Consider the following 20,170-nt stretch of genomic DNA (forward strand, 5'->3'; position numbering starts at 1 on the left):
ATGGATTAGTTCCCCTAGGAAAATTACAGTTATTGGTTCCGTTCTTCTGACTGGAGCTGTGACAATACAGCTGAGGATATAATCCCTTTCTGAAACATGATATGTCATAAATATTTTATGGCTCAGACGGATTTCTCGAAAGATCGTGGCATCTTTAATCCTAAATGATGCATTAACTGTGTGTGTGTGTGTGTGTGTGTGTGTGTGTGACATTCTGCTTGTGTGCAAATGAAAGGATATCATGTTCGCAGATGAGGGGCATTATGGTGTGTGCGTGCGCAAATGTAAATCCATCCATCCACCGCCGAACCATCTGTCGTTGTTTGGAAACATTTATTTATTCAGCTATTTATTTACAATCACACAGTACGCATCGAAAGTGAAACCACAAAGAGTTTTCCATTGTTTCACGATATACAACACACGCGCACGCTCACACACACACACCAATGTGCGCACTCACCAGACACACCAAGCGGAACTCCTTCAAACACGAGTGCAGGAAGGAGCCGCAGCGAGACAGGACAATAATCAGTAGAAACGTGTAACTAAATACAACACAGTTTACAGGAAAAATCAAGTTGACACAGTTTGGAATGAGAGAGTTGTCAGGTAAAACGAGAGGGAAACATAAGGGAAGGGGAAGAAGATGCATGCTTCAGCTCTGCAACAGCAGTTCCAGGCTTACAGAGAGAATGTGTGTTGCTATTATATAATACCATAGTGCAGCTGAATAAAAATGAAATCTTACCAAATCAATGATGGTGTGCAACTCAAGCACACTGAAGATTAATATTCAAGTTAGAGGTCATTTCATGTTTGTCTGGTTACAAATGACAGAATATCCCTCCTATTAAGATGATGTTGTACAAATACAGTATGTGTGGTGTTTTTAGCGGATGGGGGCCTTCAGCGCAGCATCCACCTCCTCCTCTGGCTGCAGCGTGTGCCACTGGGCCACTGGACGCCTGGGGTTGGCCAGCATGTCTGACCAGTGGCGTAGCCCAACGCCTGAGGCGCCGTAGCCGATCCAGGCCTTGCCGATGGCGTCGTTGCTGCCCAGCTTGTCGTAGTCGTAAACAGTGATCAGCACCTGGACTTTCTATACATGGAGACAGCAGAGGAGGAGAAGGCCACAGTGAGAACAAAAGGGAGATGTAGGTTTTGAGGCATCATGCTCCTGTCAGCAACTAACCTTAGTAGACCCATCAGAGGGATATTATATCCCAAAATGGTGATTATGATGATTTGCGAGAAGTGGCCATTTACAAAGCAATGAGGGTCTAGCAGCACATTAGTTGCATTTTGACAAAAGTAGTCTCCAGCGGTATTGGTTTGTGGACTACCGCTTTGGAGCCCCCAGCTTGGTACCGGGATTGTCACCATCTTGTTTTTTTGGAGCCAGAAGTGACCATATCTGGACGAGAGGGTGGAGCTGGTGAGTACTGGCACGGCTACACCACTATCCTGATTGGCATCACCGTTCAGACCTGGACGCTCCATCTATATTTTATACATTGGGTACTTTCGACTAAGAGGTTGAATATCCCAGTCCACTTTCATCGTCTTTGTCATTTTACGCAACTACCCCGAAACAAAAAGGAAAAGTCCACTGAAAGCAGTGCATCTCTTTCACTTCTTCAGCAGCAACAAATGAAAATATGCACAACTTGATTTCTTTCAAATCAGTTAGGCCAAAGATTTTAGAGGTTACCGAATTTGTGATTAGACTATGGTGAAAATGTTAATGAAGCAGTTGGCAGGCATGCTAGCAGATGCTAGCATATCAAGATGCTGAAAATGAAAATGCTAATATGCTAATGTTTAGCAGGTATACCATTTAATGATGTTCACCATCTTAGTTTACTGTGTAAGCTTGGTACCATTCAATATACGTGAACGTCAGACTGCTGGTGGTCCTAAAGGAAAGGTCAGGGAATTACCAAATTCAGCAGGATTCATCCGACATTGCCAGTCCTCGAACCACGCAGTTAGCAAGATTCATGTTTTAGCCCCCCAAAACGGCATCTTAAGCTTAAATACTAAATGTAAGCTCATACAACTTAAATGATTAGTTAGAACCAGTAGATGTCAAAGATGGTATGTGTTATGTTTAATTCTGAGCTGTAGACGTCAAAGGAAAATGGAAGTGGTCCAACTGAGAAGTGTCCAAACCTGGATCTGGGAGAAGGGGATCTCGAAGCTGAAGCTCTCATTGAAGTAAGGATTCAGAGTGTTCTGTTTGACTGATGTCTTCTTCTTCTTCAGCCGCTTTCCATTGTGCTGCAGCACCACCTTAACAAAGGGATCTGAGAGAGAGGGATGGTATCAGATAATGAATCAGAGTAGCCAGCATGAAAAGCTTATCTGCCATCCATCGCCAGTCTCAGCATGTACGCAAGTATGTGTATGTTCACCTGACAGTCCTCCGACGTCCATCTTCTTCAGGTTCTTGGCTTCCATGATGTTAACCGTTAGCTTACCGGCCGTTGGGACGTAACGAAGGGAAATACAGATATCACCCAGCTTCTCTTGCTGTCGGGGACAAAGCATAGGCGAGCTGTCATTTTGCACATTGCTTTGGTAGCTTTAACTGTTGGCATTGACTTTACATTCATTATACGTTTTTCAGTGGATGTCTGTAAAATCACATACCTCCTCCTTCTCTCCTCCAACCAGATCCTTCCATTCGTGTATTGGCTGCCCAAGGTCTATAGAGTTCATGGGGATCTTGATCTCGCCAATGACATCATGCTTACCGAAACGATCAAAGTCAAACACCTGCAGCACCAGAGTCTGACCAGCCAGGTCATTAAATGGTATCTGGAGAAGGGAAAAAAAGAAAAAGGAGAAAAAAAAAGGTTAAACTCAAAGGTTAAAACACTTCAGACACTTCAGGGAAAAGTGGATGTTCATGCTGACCAGTTTAAACATGCAACTGATGATATGATCAAAACAATTTAATTTTAATGTTTAGTGTTCAACGTGGTCTCCTGTATTGTCCAGATGTACAGACCTTGAAGGTGAAGGTCTCATTGAAGACAGGACAGAGGTTCTTGCGCTGGACTTTGGTCTCAAACTTCTTCTTCTTGTCCGGCAAGAAGTAGACTTTGACGTAGGGATCCGAGGTCCCGCCCATGTCCATGGCTGGCAGGTCCTGAGCCTGGATGATGCCAACTATCAGCTGGAGAAGAAGAGGAGATAAGTTAAGTGAAGGGTCAGATATCCTGTAGCTAGCTTTTCTGAGTAAGAGGCACCATCTTTGCTGAACCCTTGTAGATTGAGCTCACTAATCATTTCTGTGTTTGGAAGGTTGAATATTGGAGTGCATTGCAAATGTACAGGTGTGTGTGTACCTGGTTATCAGTGAAGTTATAATCCAGTGAGTACTCCAGTTTGCCAAAGGACTCCTTCTCCTCCTCTTCCTTCCCTTCTTCTCCCTCCTGGAAGTCACCCAGCACAGTTAGCAGTTAACAGACAATTTCATTAAAGTCATACATTCGGTATTCAAACTCTTGTGATATGCTGCAGCCTCTTCAAAGCTCAATGATTCCTGCTGTAAAGTAAAATAAGTTGACATTTAAAGCTGCTGAAAGCTCTGTATTCCAATAGTAACCACTGTTATAGAGTGTACGGTCAGTAACCCATGTCCCCCTCATGACATTTTCTGCCATCCCTGGCCACTTTATCCAATCAGGACAAAGAAATCCATAGGGGTGATCTGGTCTGCTTTGGGGAACAGGACCAGGTAATGGCTTATACTACCAAACAGACCAATCCATGAAAAACACTTGAAGAAAAGAAAGAAGCAAGGAGATCTGCCTCGAAAAAAGGTATGAATAGTTATGCAGGTGTGTTGATGTAAAGAGATTGGAGGGGACTGCTAATTGCAAAACGGACAAGAGGTTCACTTAAACAACGACAATGCTTTCAGCAGCATAATCCATCCAGAGAAAGTCTCAGGTGAAAATGTTCATGAGAAAGTATATTATTTTCAAATATTTTACAGAGACCCGGGTTTCCAACAATTACCAATGACTTTTCAGCAACAAACGTTAGCATGCTCAGTGATGCTATGTGAGTTTCCTTCTGCGTGGTGATACGGTTAACGGGTGTAATTCCTACATGAAACTGCTTACATCTAGGCCCATTGAATTGTCTTGACACATTGCAGTTCAATTTTTGTGTATGTACTTTTTAGGTGCTTGAGCACCACAAGCTGAGTTTCATCTGTTTCCATTATATTCGAGAGAAGGCAGCCATCTCTACAGCAGAGTTTCAAATCACAAGTCACACCAATAAAATCCAAATGGGTAAACAGAGCTACAGGTAACAACATAAATACATATTTTTGATTTTAGGGTGAACTGTTTCGTCAATCCTTCGAAAAGATATGGATCACTCATCGATGCTTGTTACTATAAGCTTCGCCAAGCTGTATCCAGTCACAAGGCAACAGCAGTCATCCCTTTAGGCTGCCTAGTTTAAGCTGTCAATTCATACATAACTGGTCAGAATCTGGAAAAAAGCCAAACAGCTGTGAATGGTGAAGCAGTAACTACAGTCAGATAGAAAACTGCACATTGCTGCTGCTGACTCCATACCATACAAACTTAAATCTGTGCTTGTGCAACATTTAGATGAATATTCATATCTCTTTTTAGCTGAGAGTTAGATGATAAGATCAATGCTAAACTGTACATTAAATATGAATATGAACTACTGTCCAGCAGCTGGCTATCTTACCATAGAAACTAGAAACAGGACAAGGGAGTTTAGCTTAGCTCTGTCTGAAAATAACCGATACTATCATTTACATCATCATTTTGTTACCTTTGGATAGAGTTTGTTTGCCATTTCCAGCCTTAAGCTAAGCTGTCAGCTCCAGCTACATATTTATCGCAAAGTCATGGGAGTAATATCAATAGTCCACTCCATCTCTCAGAAAGAAAGCTAATAAATGCATTTTTCAACTTTAAATGCATTATTCTCAACTTTAACCATTTAATTTTAGACCAGCTCTACAATCTGCTAACTTGGGGAGGCTGTGTAGTATTCTCTTCAGACAAAATACTTCCATAATCACATAGTGAGTGTCACCATGTGACAACTAACTGTACACCCACCTTGACATCACCCATTAGTTAGAACCACCACGGCATTATGGCCATCGCCATCTTTTTTCAGAAGTCGCCATATTTGGATGTGAGGGTGGAGCTGGGGAGGGTAAAAGTCTATTTTCATTGTAAATGGGATCATAATTTGCTAGATGAAAATCGTGCTGTATTGAAAAAGACTTAAATCTTAGTAATTGCGATTATAAACTCATTAGGAAAGTGTTAACTGATGTAATAAATCAAGTGAGAAGAAGGGTGATTTTCTCATAAGCTTACATTCAATTTGACTTCTTTTTGAAACCAGTAGAGCTGCCCCCTGCTGGCAATTAGCATGAATGCAGGTTTAAGGCAATTTCACCGGAAGCTGCATCCACATTTTATCCAGTTGTGATGACTCAGGAATACACAAGACAAAACCTGTTTATGTCTTTTTTTACCTTCTTATCATCTCCTTCCTCTCCTTCCTTGTCCTTCTTCCTTCGCCCTCGTCCTCCCTTCCTCTCTCGGACCTTCTTGGGCTTCTTGCCTTTGTTGACGCACTTCTTATAGATGCAGAATCCCATACAGGCGATGAGGGCAAGGACCACAACCACAATGGCTCCTATGGCCCACGTGGGCACTGGAGAAATGAAGGGGGGGGGGGGGGGGGTTAAAGGCAGGTTGTTGCTTGTGTAGTTTGATAGGAAACAGCAGTGACACTATTTGGGTGAGGGGCTCAATTCCTACTGAGGTGAGGTGGTCTTGTGAGGTGTTTGGAAAATCACCCATGTACGACTGGTGTTTTGGTTTCATACATCTTTAGAAGACTTGACATGTATTTCTTTTTACTTACACTTGATTTTATGATCTTCAAGAGCAGAGCAGAGTAGTCACATGAGGAAATGAGAGAGGACAGAATAAAATGAAACACATGAAAGTTGAAAATGAAATGAAAAGGTGGTTAGATGATGGCATGTAGGTAATAGACTGATTACTATAAGTCTGTGTGGGTATGCGTCTGTTTGTCTCTAAACGCACTGGTAAATCTGCTGAAGTGGCTACAATTTTTGACTGCCTAGATTAACAACACTGAAAATACTGTTGCTACACAAGAACTCGATTTATTCCTCTTTATGTCATATTTCCACTGTGATCTTTAAGCTATTCTGGTGTGGCATCAATTTTACTGGAGGGCTACTGCAGTTATTTACCATTTACTACCTACATAAGAGTGAAAAATTGCAAAAATCCAAGGTGTTTTTGTTGAAAGTTTTGTAAACTTCTATCAAATTCAGCAGTGTTGCATTAAACAGCTGTTTTTACAGGCTGAGTAGTTGTCATAATAACTAGTAAACTGACCTTTATGTCTCAAATTGTATGTACACTGATTAAATCATTCAGTCTTTGAGAACACACCTAACTCATCTTACTGTATTTGGGTATGTTTAACATGTGTGCATCTGTGTGCATGTGCTCACTTGGCAGGTGTGTGAGTTCATTGAAGAACTTGTTCTTCATGCTGGCAAACTGGTGGTTGGAGTGGTGTGATGGGGGCGGGGGAGGTGGGGGCTCCTTCTCCTCCTCCTCGGCCGCCCTGCGGAGCCGCGCCCCCGCCACGCTGACCAATCGCATCGCTGCTCTGTGAAATCAGAGGAGAGTAGACAACAACGGGTCAGTGATTTTGTAATCTTTACATCTGTTTCCGAGACGCTAAAACCACCACAAATCACATTTGCTCTGTCTTCAGATGTGTCCTTCTGTTAAGCTTCATCCTATCTGACCTTTCACCTGCCTGTAATCTCTTTAATCCTCTCTCACTCCTTTCACCCTCCTGCCTTTCACCGTTTATTCACTTTTTAGTTTCAAGAATATTGCTTTTATTTGATCAAGATTTTGCTGAAACAGATAGTATCATGTAACATCCCAGTAGTGAAGAATGTCCTACTCACATTGTTGACTTTAGCAAAAGAAGCAATATCACAATGTGAAACGACTGGTGTTGTTGGTCTCGCATTCAAATTTAAATTTGAAAGCAGCTTTATATTATATTGCCATGAGTTGAGGTGGAGCTAATTTGAACTGCTTTATATAATCTTAAGTAGGCCAATGTGAAACTGTAATTTAAATATTATATTAACTCTTAAACTGCAGAGTAACATCTAACTATATATGACAATTAGCTGTGTGATATTTCCCCCTGAAATGTAATAGAGAAGATTCACATTTAAACCATTATTGCAAGCTGGGACTGTGAAAAACTTTTCACATCAGACTCTGATTAGTTCAAAATATTGGAAATTTTGAGACAATCTTTATCTCCCACTTAGTGATACGAACAACAGACATTTGCTGCAAATGCACCATCGTTATTACATCAAAATAAAATCCATCTGATTGTAACTCCGGCACTGCTAATTGCTAAACCAAGTTGAAACAATGACTTTTCCCATTCTGACAAGATTGTGTGAAAGCAACGTGATAGCTACTTGGCAAGCTAGCTCATTAGCGAATTGGCAAACAAACTACCAGTCAGTAGTTAATGGTTAACATGGTAATGTAAGGGGTGTAAGAATATATTAAATACAGAGGTTCAGTACACTTTAAAGTGTGTGTACTTTCCTTGAGTATTACTATTATTAGTGCACATCTAGAGCATTAATTATTCATGAAATTTATATATTTTTTCCACTGCAGTAATTTCTCTTTCATACACAGTACATAGCCTATACAAGGTTTGCTTGAAATGATTGGATTTGCCTATTTATAAGTATGAATAGTCATTAATTTTAAGTTTATAGGGGCAATTTGTAAGATAGTTGATTGTTGAGTCTCATTCCCAGGTCGCCAAATACTGACGGTTTGTTTTGGCATTCGGCCTGACCCAACAACCCAAAGCATCAGTGTCTGACCACCTGGGAATGAGACTCAAAAGTAAGCAGTCAGTCTGAAGAATTGTTTGAATTGTGTGTGTGTGTGTGTGTGTGTGTGTGTGTGTGTGTGTTTGTGTGTGTGTGTGTGTGTTCATTCAAGCTCATTGCTTGCTCATAATAATCCCCCTGACTCTGTATCAACAAGGCTGGTTGATGCACACATGCAAACACTCATACCATCAGATGAATGTGAATTTATTTTGATTTGCTCTCAGACCTTCAGTGCAGCAGGTATTTTTACTTGACTTTGACATAGGTGTTATAAAAAAACATTATGATGGCTCTCTTATATTCTAAGTGCCTGTCAACTGAGCCAGCATGAACAAAATAACAGGACCCGAATCATAAAATATCAATGTGTGATTTTCATGCCACTCTCTTGGGGAATTTTGAGCCCCGTAAAGAGTTAAACATGTCAGTGCACTCATATACACACTGACATTTAAACACACATACATAGGCCCCACCCATGGCAGACATCCCTCTGTCGCTGTGCAGCGACGTAACAAGATTAATTGCCAAAGGTAATCCAAAAATCCCTCGGCTTAGACAAATTAAGGACAGTTTGCCTCTCTGGGTCTCCTCCCCTTTCACCTCCCATCCTGCTATCATCTCTCTTTTACTCCTCCCCTCTGTTGTCCCCCTCCGTCTGTCATTTATCCTCCTCCATGACAGCTGATATAAAGATATACACACACAAACATAAATACACATCATATTTTCAAACTGAGATCTAATGTAGGCGGCGAGCTCTGTTACATTAACGCTGTCATCGCCATGGAATTGCATAATCAGGATTAGAGAGGGACACCTCTGCGTGTGTGTGTGATTGTTAGATCTGTTAATACACCACTGTCTTTGACCTCCAACTGAATTAAAAGTCATTCGTGTTTGGAAGGTAAATCTGAAGCTGCAGCCAGCAGCCTGTAATGCAGCCTGACTCTTTCAAAAGCTAACAGCGTCAGACAATACACCATGAACATTTTATTTGCCAGCAACAGCAACTTCCTGTGGACTTTGAAAGTTGCCTGAAAACAGTTCAGAGCCAAAAATTAGGCTGTCCTTTAAACCACCATCAAAGAGCATATTAATGTTTTTACACTTAAATTTTTGTAAAGGTTAAACGATTGATATGTAACAAGTTGATTTGCTTTAGATATACTGGATGGCAGTTTTATTCCCTTTGGACAGAGCTAGGCTAGCTGAGCAAAGCTAATGGCTAGCAACTGCTAGCTAATGGCTAGTGTCCAAATAGTGTTTTTTTTTTTTTTCGGGGCAGAAAAGCACTGGCTGTGCGTTCAGGGGTGCTGACATGATGCGTTTGTGTGCTGAGAGAAAAAAATGCATGTGCACCTTTTCTCTATGACAGAAATGTCTTGACAGCCGCCACTATACTAATGACACTGCCCCTTTGCGCTCTACTATCCGTTTTTTAGTTGACATCTGGACATCAGAGCCAGGAGAATTTGGGTGCATGGCATAATCCATAGTAGACAAACATATAGTGAATATGATCACTTAGGCCAGGAACAAGAAAAAGAGCAACGATGACGCCACCAGCACCTATCCGAAAAGCTGATATTTCCTTGCACTCGGAAAAAAAAGATGCTGAGCGCTGCACCTTTTCCTCGGGTGTCTGCCTGCTGCTGCAGATGCTTGCTCTTCATTGGAAACAAAAGACAGAAGACCCTGGACCTCAGAAAAAAATGCTATTCCGACAAAGGCCCTAAGGCTTCTTACACACACTGACTGATATGAGAGCGCAATCAGTCTCCTCATCTGATTTTTCGCTATAAAAGGAATAAGCCCATTTCCCAAAGTGTTGGGCTGTTGCTTTAAATGAGACAACTCATGTACAAAATGGAAAATATGTTTAAAACTATGTCTTTAACTCAAAATTCGGAAAATGTGATCCCTGACACCGTGATGAAATTGTAGTATCTGTTGTTGATTATTTGGTTCCCATTCGGAAATAAACAGGCTGGTGTTGTTGTACGTTTCAGTTGGTGACCATCTGGTGACAAAAGGCCAGTAAAAAAACACACATTGTTTAGAATTTCAGTTTGGTGTTACTCACCACTAAGCCCCTGATGGTCTGGCTTTGCCTGATACGTTATGGATCTTAACAATTAAATCATATTTGGCAATTCCCACTCTTTGCAGTGCCAAATGTCCACATTAAAAAAAATAAAATAAATACTGTTCATTCTGATTACTAGTAGTACTCACTGCTGTCACCCAGAACTGTCTGTACTAATTTAAAAAACAGTCAAGGAACAGTTCACCCAAAAATGATTCATTATCTACCCACTCCAAGTAGTCTCTTTATTTAGTTGAATTCATGTTTTTGTGAATAAAGCAGGTGATTCATAGGATAGGTTCACTCAAAAATGAAATGCTCAGTCATTACTTCCTCACCCCCATGCTAGTGGTAAGCCGGGTGAGGTTTTGTAGTCGACAAAACATTTCTGGAGCCTCTCAGCGAAACAGAATTGCAGCATTCTCCTATATAATTGTAGAAGGTGGATAGGGACTTTCTAAAAACCTAAAAGTACAACCCAAAACAAAGCATGAAACAGCTTGTCTTTCATTATCCACGTCTCATTAGGCTCTGAAATCCAAAATTGATTAAAAAAACCCATTTTAAAGCCAAAATCTTCGCTGCAGCTGCCGAGCTAAAAATGTTAGCATGCCCCCATTGTCTGAAGTAGGTAAACGAGCTTGATGAGGGTGCAAATAACATGTTATTTTAATATGATTTGATTAATATGAACATACACTACATCAATTGGGTGATATATGAGGTTTTGGATGCAATCAATGGGGGGAGGGCTGATGGGGGATGATTTAATATTTAATATCAAATTAAATGTCCAATCAGTCAGTCTAGAGCTGGTAATGTAAATGCTTTGGATAAAAACATAGACTGAGTCCTGTGAATTTTCTGCCAGTGGGTTGCATAATGACATTTTAGCTTGAGTTCAGAACACCCCAAAATCAGGACGATGACCACAGTTCTTATCTAGGTCGCAGCAGATTTAGGCTGGACTGCTGCCAGTAACTTACATCAGTTAGTCAGAAACCTGTTCAGGTCAATGTAGGAAGACATGTCTCTGTCCAGGGACTGCAGGATGGTGAATTCATAGTTTCAGAGACCCAAATTTAGAGGACTGAAAATGAATGGAGCAACATGCGAGGCTGCTCAGAGTTAGAACGATTAGAAATGAGAAAGATGTTTTGGTTCTAAAAGTCAAATATATAAAGTGATTAGCTGCAACAGACAATGGATCTGTAAATGTCTCGTTATAGGAGACATGAGTAGTCAAAATAAGACAACAGTGTTTTGTATTACAAAGAACAATGTCTGATATACGCTGACAGAAAAAGGTTTAGTATAAGCCGGAGAAATGTGTGCCTGTGCTTTACAGTATATCATTTGTGTGCATGGATGTTCACTTTTGTCATTTCAGTGTTTCCAGTTAGAGTAACTTGGCTTGACTTGGATCTAGGTTCAAAGGACCACTTAGAGTTTGAAGCTTGTGTCTTTCCTGTAAGATCAACAGACAAGCATGGTGTCCATGTGGACCACTGTGGGCCAGACATATCTCCTGACATTTTGTAGACATCCATTGTCCCCAGTGGATGGAGCCTCCTGACATGGTAATTCCCTGACTTTCTTCTTGAGCACTGCCATGATTTTTTGGTATTCATGTCTGACAACTTCTGGATGAATTGCAATTACATTTTTATTGCCTCCAATACTAATAACGTTCCCACCAGCCTCAGCTGTCCCACAGTCTCCAGTAGCCATTTACTGGGCGAAAGAAACTTTACTGGGGTGGTTTCAGTGCAAGATTTCTCAAGGGTCATTATTAAAATGAGGCACAAATGAGATCTCTGTTCTATTTTAAAGTGGAGAGTCAGTTCAATTCAAGAAATGCTGATACGTTTCCCTCAACAATGTCAATGTAATCCAAATCACAGTTATGTATAAATTCAACCATTTTAATTCTGTTCAGTAGGTAGGCTTAGAGGTGAAACAGTTAGTCAGTAAGTCAATCAAGGAACAGAAAATTACTTGGAAACTATTCTGACTATATCTTTAGGTGACTTTTAGATAAACCAAAATTCCGGATACTCTCTAGTTCCAGTTTCTGAAATGTGAACATTTGCTGCTTCGCTGGTCGGATGAATTACATCTTAATTTGTCAAACTATGCTCTGGGAAATGGTGATAGGCTTAGTACATTTAAGCATACATGTACATACAGCCTCATGTCTCCCCCCAGTATTTCAGACAGCCCTTGGTGACTTAGCAGTGTTTTGCCTTTAAGGGCTCTCTGGTCTGACCGGCATGCAGACAGATTGTAGGTGAACAGCCGGCGGTGGGATTTTGTCGGTCTAAAAGCTCACAGCTGAACCTGAGGCCCTGTGAGGCTTCTGCTATAGGTATTTACATGCACACATTACTTTGGCTTTGTTGACAGCTTTAATCATCCAAGCCATTATATTTTTAGGAGTTTTTACAGAGAAAAGGAGCATTGCAACCATCACAAAAGGTTTTTTTTCTTGGGTTAGGAACATTGTAAACCCAAACAACAATATAGGCAATATTATATATAACATTGCAGCAATGTTGTTATGAGTACTTTTTGCTGTTACCTCAATTCAATATTTAAGTGCAACATAGGAAAGGCTGACAAGGACATTAATCAAATGGATAACATGGTGTGTGTTTTTTAATTTACAACTGAGCAGTCCTGACTTGGTGCATGTGTTATTATTTCTGCTGGGAGATAAATGAAAAGATGGATATCACTTTCATGCTTGTCTGTAAATTTAAAGCTTGATCCAGCAGCGGTTTAGCTTAGCTTAGCTTAAACAAGGGGAAACAGGAGAACAGCTAGCCTGACTTAGTGAGAAAGTAACACAAATTCTACAGCTCTCCAAAATCTAAATTTCTTAATGTTAAAAGAGAGGCTGTTGCCTTTTTCTTTCTGGCAACAATCAATCCAGCTCAGTGAGGACTCCAGGAAGTAACTGTGTATGGCCAAAAAAAAAAGTGTCACTGTTTTGTTTTCCAGTCTTTTTACTAAGCTAAGCTTCGCTAACCAGCCGCTGCCCTTACCAGAGTGGTTTCAATCTCCTCATCTGACTCTAAAGAAAAAAAGTCTATTTCCCACAAGTCAAACGTTTCTATTAAACTTGTAGTTTCTTTGCAGAGGATCTGAGAAACAAAAGTCTACGTTAGACATTACAAAGGGCATTAATTTAAAGGATATAATGGTTCTATTTGGGTTCCTTATGAAACCTTGGCGGGGGAGAGCGGTTATTCATTTTAAGTATATTTTGGTGAGATAACTGAAGCATCATATTATTGTGGCATTCATTCTTACTTGAGACAATCTATGCTGGTGATCAGTTTCTTTTATAATCCTCACATTTGCCAATTTAACTTGACCTTTGGTGACCTATATACCTGCATGCTGCTTGGATAACATTCTTCAGAATTTTAGTCAAATCGAGCTCATCCAGTTTGTTCTCCAACATCAACCAACAGGACTGAAAGGTTTATAATGTAGCAACTTCATATAGGCTGTCATAGTAAACATCAGTATCGTGAAGGTGCACTGCAGGTGATTGCACGTGAACACAGGCCCTGCAAATAGACGAGCATTAGCCTCCTATAATCCACTTAAACTAATCTTTCGCAGGTTTGGAAAACAGCCTCCACTATGCATAGAATTAAATATTTCTCTCATGCAGGAACTTTGCTATTGAAAGCCATTCGTCAAATGCTAAAGAACCACATCAAATTAGCAATAAAGTGTATAATCCATTAATATAAAACATTAACCTTGTGCTCCCTGTGTTCATAGCTGCTTCTTTACAGATTTTATAGTGCCACTGAAATACATGGAGAAAGACACAGGAGGGGAAATAAACCGCCGCTGAAATCATTCATTACCGCCCTCACGTACAATGAATCATGGCAAATTTCATGTTAAAGTCATTTTACAAGGAAAAGCACCAAATACTTTGTTGTTTATTTATGAAATAAACAAATTAACGAGTTGGAAACTTTGGCAACATTTGAAATATTGATTAACTCTAAAATAAACTACAATACAAAACTCAAAAGCAATATAACTCACCCTGTTTAGCGCTGGTCCGTCTCAGTTCTCTGGCTTTTATTTTATGATTTATTGTGTTGCATCCAAATGTCCTCCAGACAAATCCACCACCGCTGACTGATGAGAAGTCGTTGCGCACTACTCCCTCTCTATCTCCCCCTCCCCCCCTTTCCGTGTTAATCTCCACAATATCCCTCGCTGCCAACCACTTACTGTCCACCTCCACTGCAGGAAAGTCCATCTTTAACAGCCAATTCATCTGACACTGTGACTATATGACTGAATTATCAGATTTGCAAGCTCTATCAGTCTAAATGATGTGTTCAGGTGCCCATATTTTACAGTGTACCAGCTGAGCCTCAGCACCTCCCTGTGATTTCTAATCAACAAACAATGGAACAATGAAGGGATGCTGATTTGTAGTCTTATTTAGAATACAAATACAGATGATGTCAGACTCATTTTTTGTATTTCAGAAAAAAAAAAAAAAAGATAAATCAGAAAGAACATGAGCTGAAATCATCTGCAAGGGGCGAATCAATCAAGTTGGTTGTAGTTGGACGTAGTTCAAAGTAGATCAGTGCCTTCAGTCGAGTTGCCCTGCAGGCTTTGGCACTCTGGAAAGCAACCAACCTTTCAGAGCTGTCAGTCATACAGGGAACACTTGACCTGAGGGACTAGAGCTTTTTTTTCTTTTTACTTTTAGTACATACTGCAGCTGCCTTTATGTATGTAGTGTTGCCAACAGTACGCATACAATTAGCACAATGCAATAATGCACTTGAATCTAATTGTGTGCATTTTATAATTTCTCGAGTTATAATTAAGTGTTAACAGTGATTCAAAAACTCTTTGGGATGGTGTAAGGCAGAAACTCACATTGTCTTTCCCTCAGCGTGTCTTTAACACCAAATGAAGTGATATTTCAGTGACTGGGACGCTGGAATGACTGAGTGATGATCTCACAATGCAGTACTGAGCATCTCCAGCAGATGGCCATGGTGCATTATAGTATCTAAAACAGCCCAAGCAACTGAAAATATGATTGAATGATAGGTTATCAGCACAAATAAGACACAGACAGGTGACAGAGTGTCTGTGTCATATGTGTGCTGATAAGCTATAGAATAGTACATGACCCTGTGGAGTACACGGTGTCCTGCTTAATTTGGCCGTATTGTATCAATGCTGTGATGTTTCGTTATTGTACCCGCGTGAAGGTTTAATGTGGTTTTTATATAACGGATGTGCTGACATAAAGCAAGCAGGCTCACATGGTGGTAGCTGTGAATGTTTCTGTGCAACAAGAGTCACTGTCAGTCCTCTCTTACACCGTACTGCATCCACACCTACACAATATATGTTGTCTCACGTGTGCTGGGACTCAGCTTAACATTTGACTTTTTTTTTTTTTTTTAAAAAGTATGTCTGTGTAATAAATCCTCTTTCTTGTCTAAGAAAATGTTAGTTGTAAAACGATCACATTGCTGTGACAAAGCTGTTGTAGTGTCAGTCAGTGACTGAATGACACGTGCTCCTCTGCTCTGAACATGAACGCTGAACTTTGTGTTGTTTCGGGAAGAGAACTTCCTCACTTATACTCCCATGTCGGTTTCACATCCCCTCCATCAGCTCTGTATGATTCCCTGGAACAAAGACATGAAGAAAAGATTTTGGCAGTGTTTGTTCATCAGTGATTTCAACCTTCAGTTTGTTCACAAATCCCATCAATAAAGTCTGTTAAAGGACTTTTGATCAATGATGTCATGTGCAGGTTCACTCAGCACATGCGGTCAATGCAGAGTCTCAACTATGTACAAGCAAATAATGAATGATCTCCTTATTGAATCTTACAGCAGCATCAGCGACTGACTGATTCACCTTCCGGGTGGAAACACCTGCCCACCCAAAGGTGGGTTCCTCCATAGACATATACATAGGCGCCTCACTGAGTGGGTTACCTCAAAGGTTTCATGCCCATTCAAGCTTCTTAGGCACGTGCCCAGATGATTGATTTCTGAATTTATTTAGATGTTTGTTTTTTTCATATTGTATTACTCATACTGTTTTTATAATATGTGGCCATGATTTTTTTTATTATGAGTAAAAAAAAATATCTTCCAATTATGTCATGGACAGAGTTGGGAGAGTTGCTTTAATAATGTATTCTGATATAGTTACTAAATACCAGTTACATATTGTAGTCAGTAACATAACCGAAGTTTCACAATTTTAAAGTAATGGTATTTGATTATTTTCCGTTTCTTTTAATACCTCAATACCAGATATTCTAATAAAGGCAAGAGAAAAAGTGTAAGTCGCTGTGTATTTCGATATGTTGTTGTTTTCTGCTTTGAAGACAAAATAATGTTGAAATTCCCACCGAGTGAAAGTGTTTTCTTCCCCAGAGGCCATGTTACTGAACTGACAGCCGTATGATTAGCTTTAGTTTCACCGGTGACATTGTGCTGTGTGTAGTTTGTTGTTCTTTATGTTAATTATGTGTTTCTCAATTTAGTTTGGAGTGGAATTTTCGTTAGTATACTGTGATATCAGGGTCATACAGGGTCAGGGTATCAACGGTCAGAGTCATAACATTAATGTCAAGTCAATAACTAGGAGACCAAACCTGACCACGCTATCTGGGGAGTTTATTCATTAACCATATTAACTGCTGTCTGTCTGCAGCTATCAGTTTTCTCTTTCTGTGCCATTATAAATAAAAATAAACTGGAAAAAGTAAAAAAAAAAAAAGGATTTGCTATGATCAAAAACAAGTTAATTGAGAACTGTCCTGCACTTGGGATAATGATGGTGACATAAGTTTACTTTACAGCTATAAAATAAAAACTTGGCCGTCTCATTTTTGACTTGTGTTGTGCATCAGTGGGGTAATACATATAAGATATAAACATATAAGTTGTGTTAATAGTCAAGATAATATAAGTCTGTATAAATCATATGGGGAATGAACCACCTTCATTAACTGAACATGATAGTAATGTTGAAATTGACCATTCTGCATTTTCTTCTACTTTCATACTTGAGATGTATTGTGACTTGTGCACTTTTGCTTAATTTCAATGCATGACCTTTACAAGTAAAAAGAATCTCTCTACACTGTGGCCTCTCTTTTACCCCAGATCTGTGGACGTCTTCCAAAACAGCCAAGTTTACATTTTTGGTTAGAAATAAGAGAAACTGCTCAGTTAAATTGAGGGGTGATCTTAGCTGATAACAGTCCGTCCAAGCTGAAAACAATTGTATGCTTGAAGACGATGCAGGCTTCTCAAAACCTGTCATTTAAGCTCTTAATCACCAACGTAATGTCTGGAACAATGACAGTCAGCAATGAACTGGTGAAGTGTTGTTTTTAACAATCTTTTGTGTGTTCAGTTAAAGAAAATGTGGCCTTGGGTCAAAACGGTACCATCACACGTTCTGCTGATAGGGTGTGATCCTCCGGGACAAATAGAAAACCAGAAAATGAGGTTCTTGTGACTTAAAATGGCACGGCTTGGTGATATATTGGGGTTATGATTCTCCCTGGTCAGTCTGTTGCCATACAATAGGAGGTCATACGTATGTTGAACAGATGTTAATGTCTGGATAAGAATGCCAATTTTCCCTAACAATATGAAGAGCTGTTATTAATGAGCATATTATGGCAAAGTGTAATCTTTGATTCATTAGCTTTTTAGCTAATGGTCATATCATTCTACAGATTTTGTCTTATAAGACCCAGCTTTTTAACCAATTCAGTTTTAAGATGTACACTACAGTCAAAATGTCCAGGCCAGCCTTCTGGTTTGGATTTATTGTTGTAAACATTACCCTGCACCCTAAGGTCACGATGAACAGGTCATTTGACAGATGCAGACAGACACCAGAGTCCAGCTCAAAATGTTTATTCAGATTAGAAAACAGATCAGAAACATTGCCACAAGTGTTAGAAATGTCAAAAGGGGGTGAACTAGACAGCAGTCAGAAAACAGCAAAATGACAACCCCAGTCCAAACTCTCGAGTCTAAACATCCATCCGTCCTTCTATGACATTTAAAAGCAGTGACACCACCATGACATACTAGAGCTTCACGTAAAAGATCAAGCAGATTACATCATTACAATGCACTCAGCGAATGAACAGCTGGAGGCGTTTTTCCATTTAAAGCCTGTGTGTAGAATTTTAAACAGGCTCGTTCCTGGGGTTTTTGTTTAGCTCTTGTTCCCCAGGGTGTGCTTGTCAAACAGGTACTCTGCCATCTTGTTGGTGTGGGCATCCATGCGGGTGAGGTTGGTGATGTGGTCGCCCAGCTTCTTGATGGCCTCCACCTGCTCGTTCAGGTAATGGGTCTCCAGGAAGTCACACAGCTGAGGACACGATCAAAGAACAAAATGTTAGATTTGGTAAAGGGCAAGTATCTCTAGAGCATCGTTGCAGCATTAATAGAATCTTCAAACTACTTACATGAGGATCTACGTGGTCAGAGGCCAGCTTGTGCAGGTCCAGCAGAGCCTGGTTGACGTTCTTCTCCAGCTGCAGGGCGCACTGCATGGCCTCCAGCCCACTCCCCCACTCATCACGCTCTGGTTTCTACAGAAGAGAAACATTCAATTATAGTAGACTGAACACTCATATTAAGTCTTGTGTACACAGAGCACAATAGTATGAGTCACCAGTACAACTACTACTGCCATTTATCACCCTCTGTATCATTACAAGCTCAGAGGACTAACTCCGGTATTTAAACAGCGAGGAAAAGAGGTTTAATTCAGGCATGATTTAAGAAAGCATGAGCTGTAATAGCAGCCAAGTAGACTGCTACTAAAATTAGAGCCAAGATAAATATCAGTCTAATATAGATGCCGAACATAATGCTGTATGATTGTACAACTTTCATAGAATTTAATAATTGGTGGAGTCAATTCCATCTGTACTATACGCATTGGGTGTGGTAAGACATGTCCAGACAGGACCAATTCTCCACCAAGTACCAACCTTGACATCCTGGAGGAAGATGCGTCCTCCCCTCTTGTTCTGGAAGGACAGCAGCTTCTCGGCGTGCTCCCTCTCCTCATCACTGTTCTCCTTGAAAAAGTGGGAGAAGCCTCCAAGGGCCACATCGTCACGGGAGAAGTAAAAGGCCTGTGGAGGGGGAGAGACAGGAGGACAAAAGCAGTTATTAGGAGGAGAAGGTACCCATCATTATTTGGCCCAAAACAGAAGAGTTACAAAACAGTGGTTATGCAGCCAGACGGTGACCAGTCACACTGAGTCATGATTCCTAGTAGCTTTGGACACTGATAAGCACTGGGTTAGGAGATGAGGGGGTGTAAACACATGCAGCATAAGCATGACACAGCACTTTAGTCAGGGCTGCCACAATTCTTGTCGAGCAACCTGCCAATCACTGATAAACATCCAGGGAACTAGCTACTATTGAATTGCTGCAATAAGTAACAGCAATACACCAATAATGTATACACAATACGCAGCATTTTACGTCATAATATTCGTTTTAACATGAATAATGTCAGATAATGTGGGTAGAGGATGAACTATCACGACAACACACAGTACAAAGATAAAATACGCATGCATCCATGTGTAAGCTATTAAAAACAGTATTCTGAATGTTGTTTCTCACCATAGAAGTGTAGGTGTAGGAGGCAAACAGCTCCATGTTGACCATCCGGTTGATTGCAGCCTCGCAGTCGCGGTGGTAGTTCTGACGCACTTGGGACTCCATTTTGGCTGGCGTTTCTGGTGCTTTTTCTTAACAAAACGGTACAAAAATAGCTTAACGGCGATTTTGTTTTTTTCAGTAGTGTTCAAGTATGGAAGGCTTCTCGTGGAATGTAGACGAGCTGAGCGAAAAGAGGGACGAAGAAAGAAGTTCCGTTCAAACACTGTTGAAGCAAGAACTCCTCGGCGTTTCTTCCCTGTTGTGAAATGGCAGTGGGGTCGCTCCTTGTATTTATACCCCGGAGCAAACCTCGTGACAGACGTA

At 40.5% G+C, this 20,170-nt stretch overlaps 2 protein-coding genes across 3 annotated transcripts; both read right to left on the reverse strand.

Moving 5' to 3' along the window:
- Positions 1-314: 314 nt before the first annotated feature.
- Positions 315-14,297, reverse strand: syt5a (synaptotagmin Va). Of its 2 annotated transcripts, XM_030406601.1 has the most exons (10): positions 14,181-14,297; positions 6,575-6,735; positions 5,950-5,964; positions 5,555-5,736; positions 3,357-3,443; positions 3,017-3,184; positions 2,656-2,823; positions 2,418-2,535; positions 2,176-2,309; positions 315-1,102 (listed from the first exon to the last, which is right to left on the reverse strand). In XM_030406601.1, exons 2-10 carry the CDS (start codon positions 6,726-6,728, stop codon positions 893-895), a joined length of 1,236 nt encoding a protein of 411 aa, XP_030262461.1. In that variant the 5' UTR covers positions 6,729-6,735; positions 14,181-14,297; the 3' UTR covers positions 315-892. The 2 variants fall into 2 exon arrangements, with proteins under 2 accessions (XP_030262461.1, XP_030262462.1); XM_030406602.1 differs by lacking the exon at positions 5,950-5,964.
- Positions 14,298-18,051: 3,754 nt separating this feature from the next.
- Positions 18,052-20,136, reverse strand: LOC115576013 (ferritin, middle subunit). Its single transcript, XM_030408476.1, has 4 exons — positions 19,808-20,136; positions 19,159-19,305; positions 18,628-18,753; positions 18,052-18,530 (listed from the first exon to the last, which is right to left on the reverse strand). The coding sequence occupies exons 1-4, from the start codon at positions 19,907-19,909 to the stop codon at positions 18,375-18,377; spliced, it is 531 nt and encodes a 176-aa protein (XP_030264336.1). The 5' UTR covers positions 19,910-20,136; the 3' UTR covers positions 18,052-18,374.
- Positions 20,137-20,170: the final 34 nt, after the last annotated feature.

This window comes from Sparus aurata, chromosome 23 (genome assembly GCF_900880675.1).
Source record: "Sparus aurata chromosome 23, fSpaAur1.1, whole genome shotgun sequence".
Taxonomy (NCBI): domain Eukaryota; kingdom Metazoa; phylum Chordata; class Actinopteri; order Spariformes; family Sparidae; genus Sparus; species Sparus aurata.

Coding starts and splice junctions, on each gene's coding strand:
- LOC115576013 (XM_030408476.1), bottom strand. CDS start 19,909: ATGGAGTCCCAAGTGCGTCAGAACTACCACCGCGACTGCGAGGCTGCA. Junction 18,754..19,158: donor TCTTCCTCCAGGATGTCAAG/GTTGGTACTTGG, acceptor TCTCTTCTGTAG/AAACCAGAGCGTGATGAGTG. Junction 18,531..18,627: donor CTGACCACGTAGATCCTCAT/GTAAGTAGTTTG, acceptor TCGTGTCCTCAG/CTGTGTGACTTCCTGGAGAC.
- syt5a (XM_030406601.1), bottom strand. CDS start 6,728: ATGCGATTGGTCAGCGTGGCGGGGGCGCGGCTCCGCAGGGCGGCCGAG. Junction 3,185..3,356: donor ATAACTTCACTGATAACCAG/GTACACACACAC, acceptor CTTCTTCTCCAG/CTGATAGTTGGCATCATCCA. Junction 2,310..2,417: donor GGACGTCGGAGGACTGTCAG/GTGAACATACAC, acceptor CCTCTCTCTCAG/ATCCCTTTGTTAAGGTGGTG.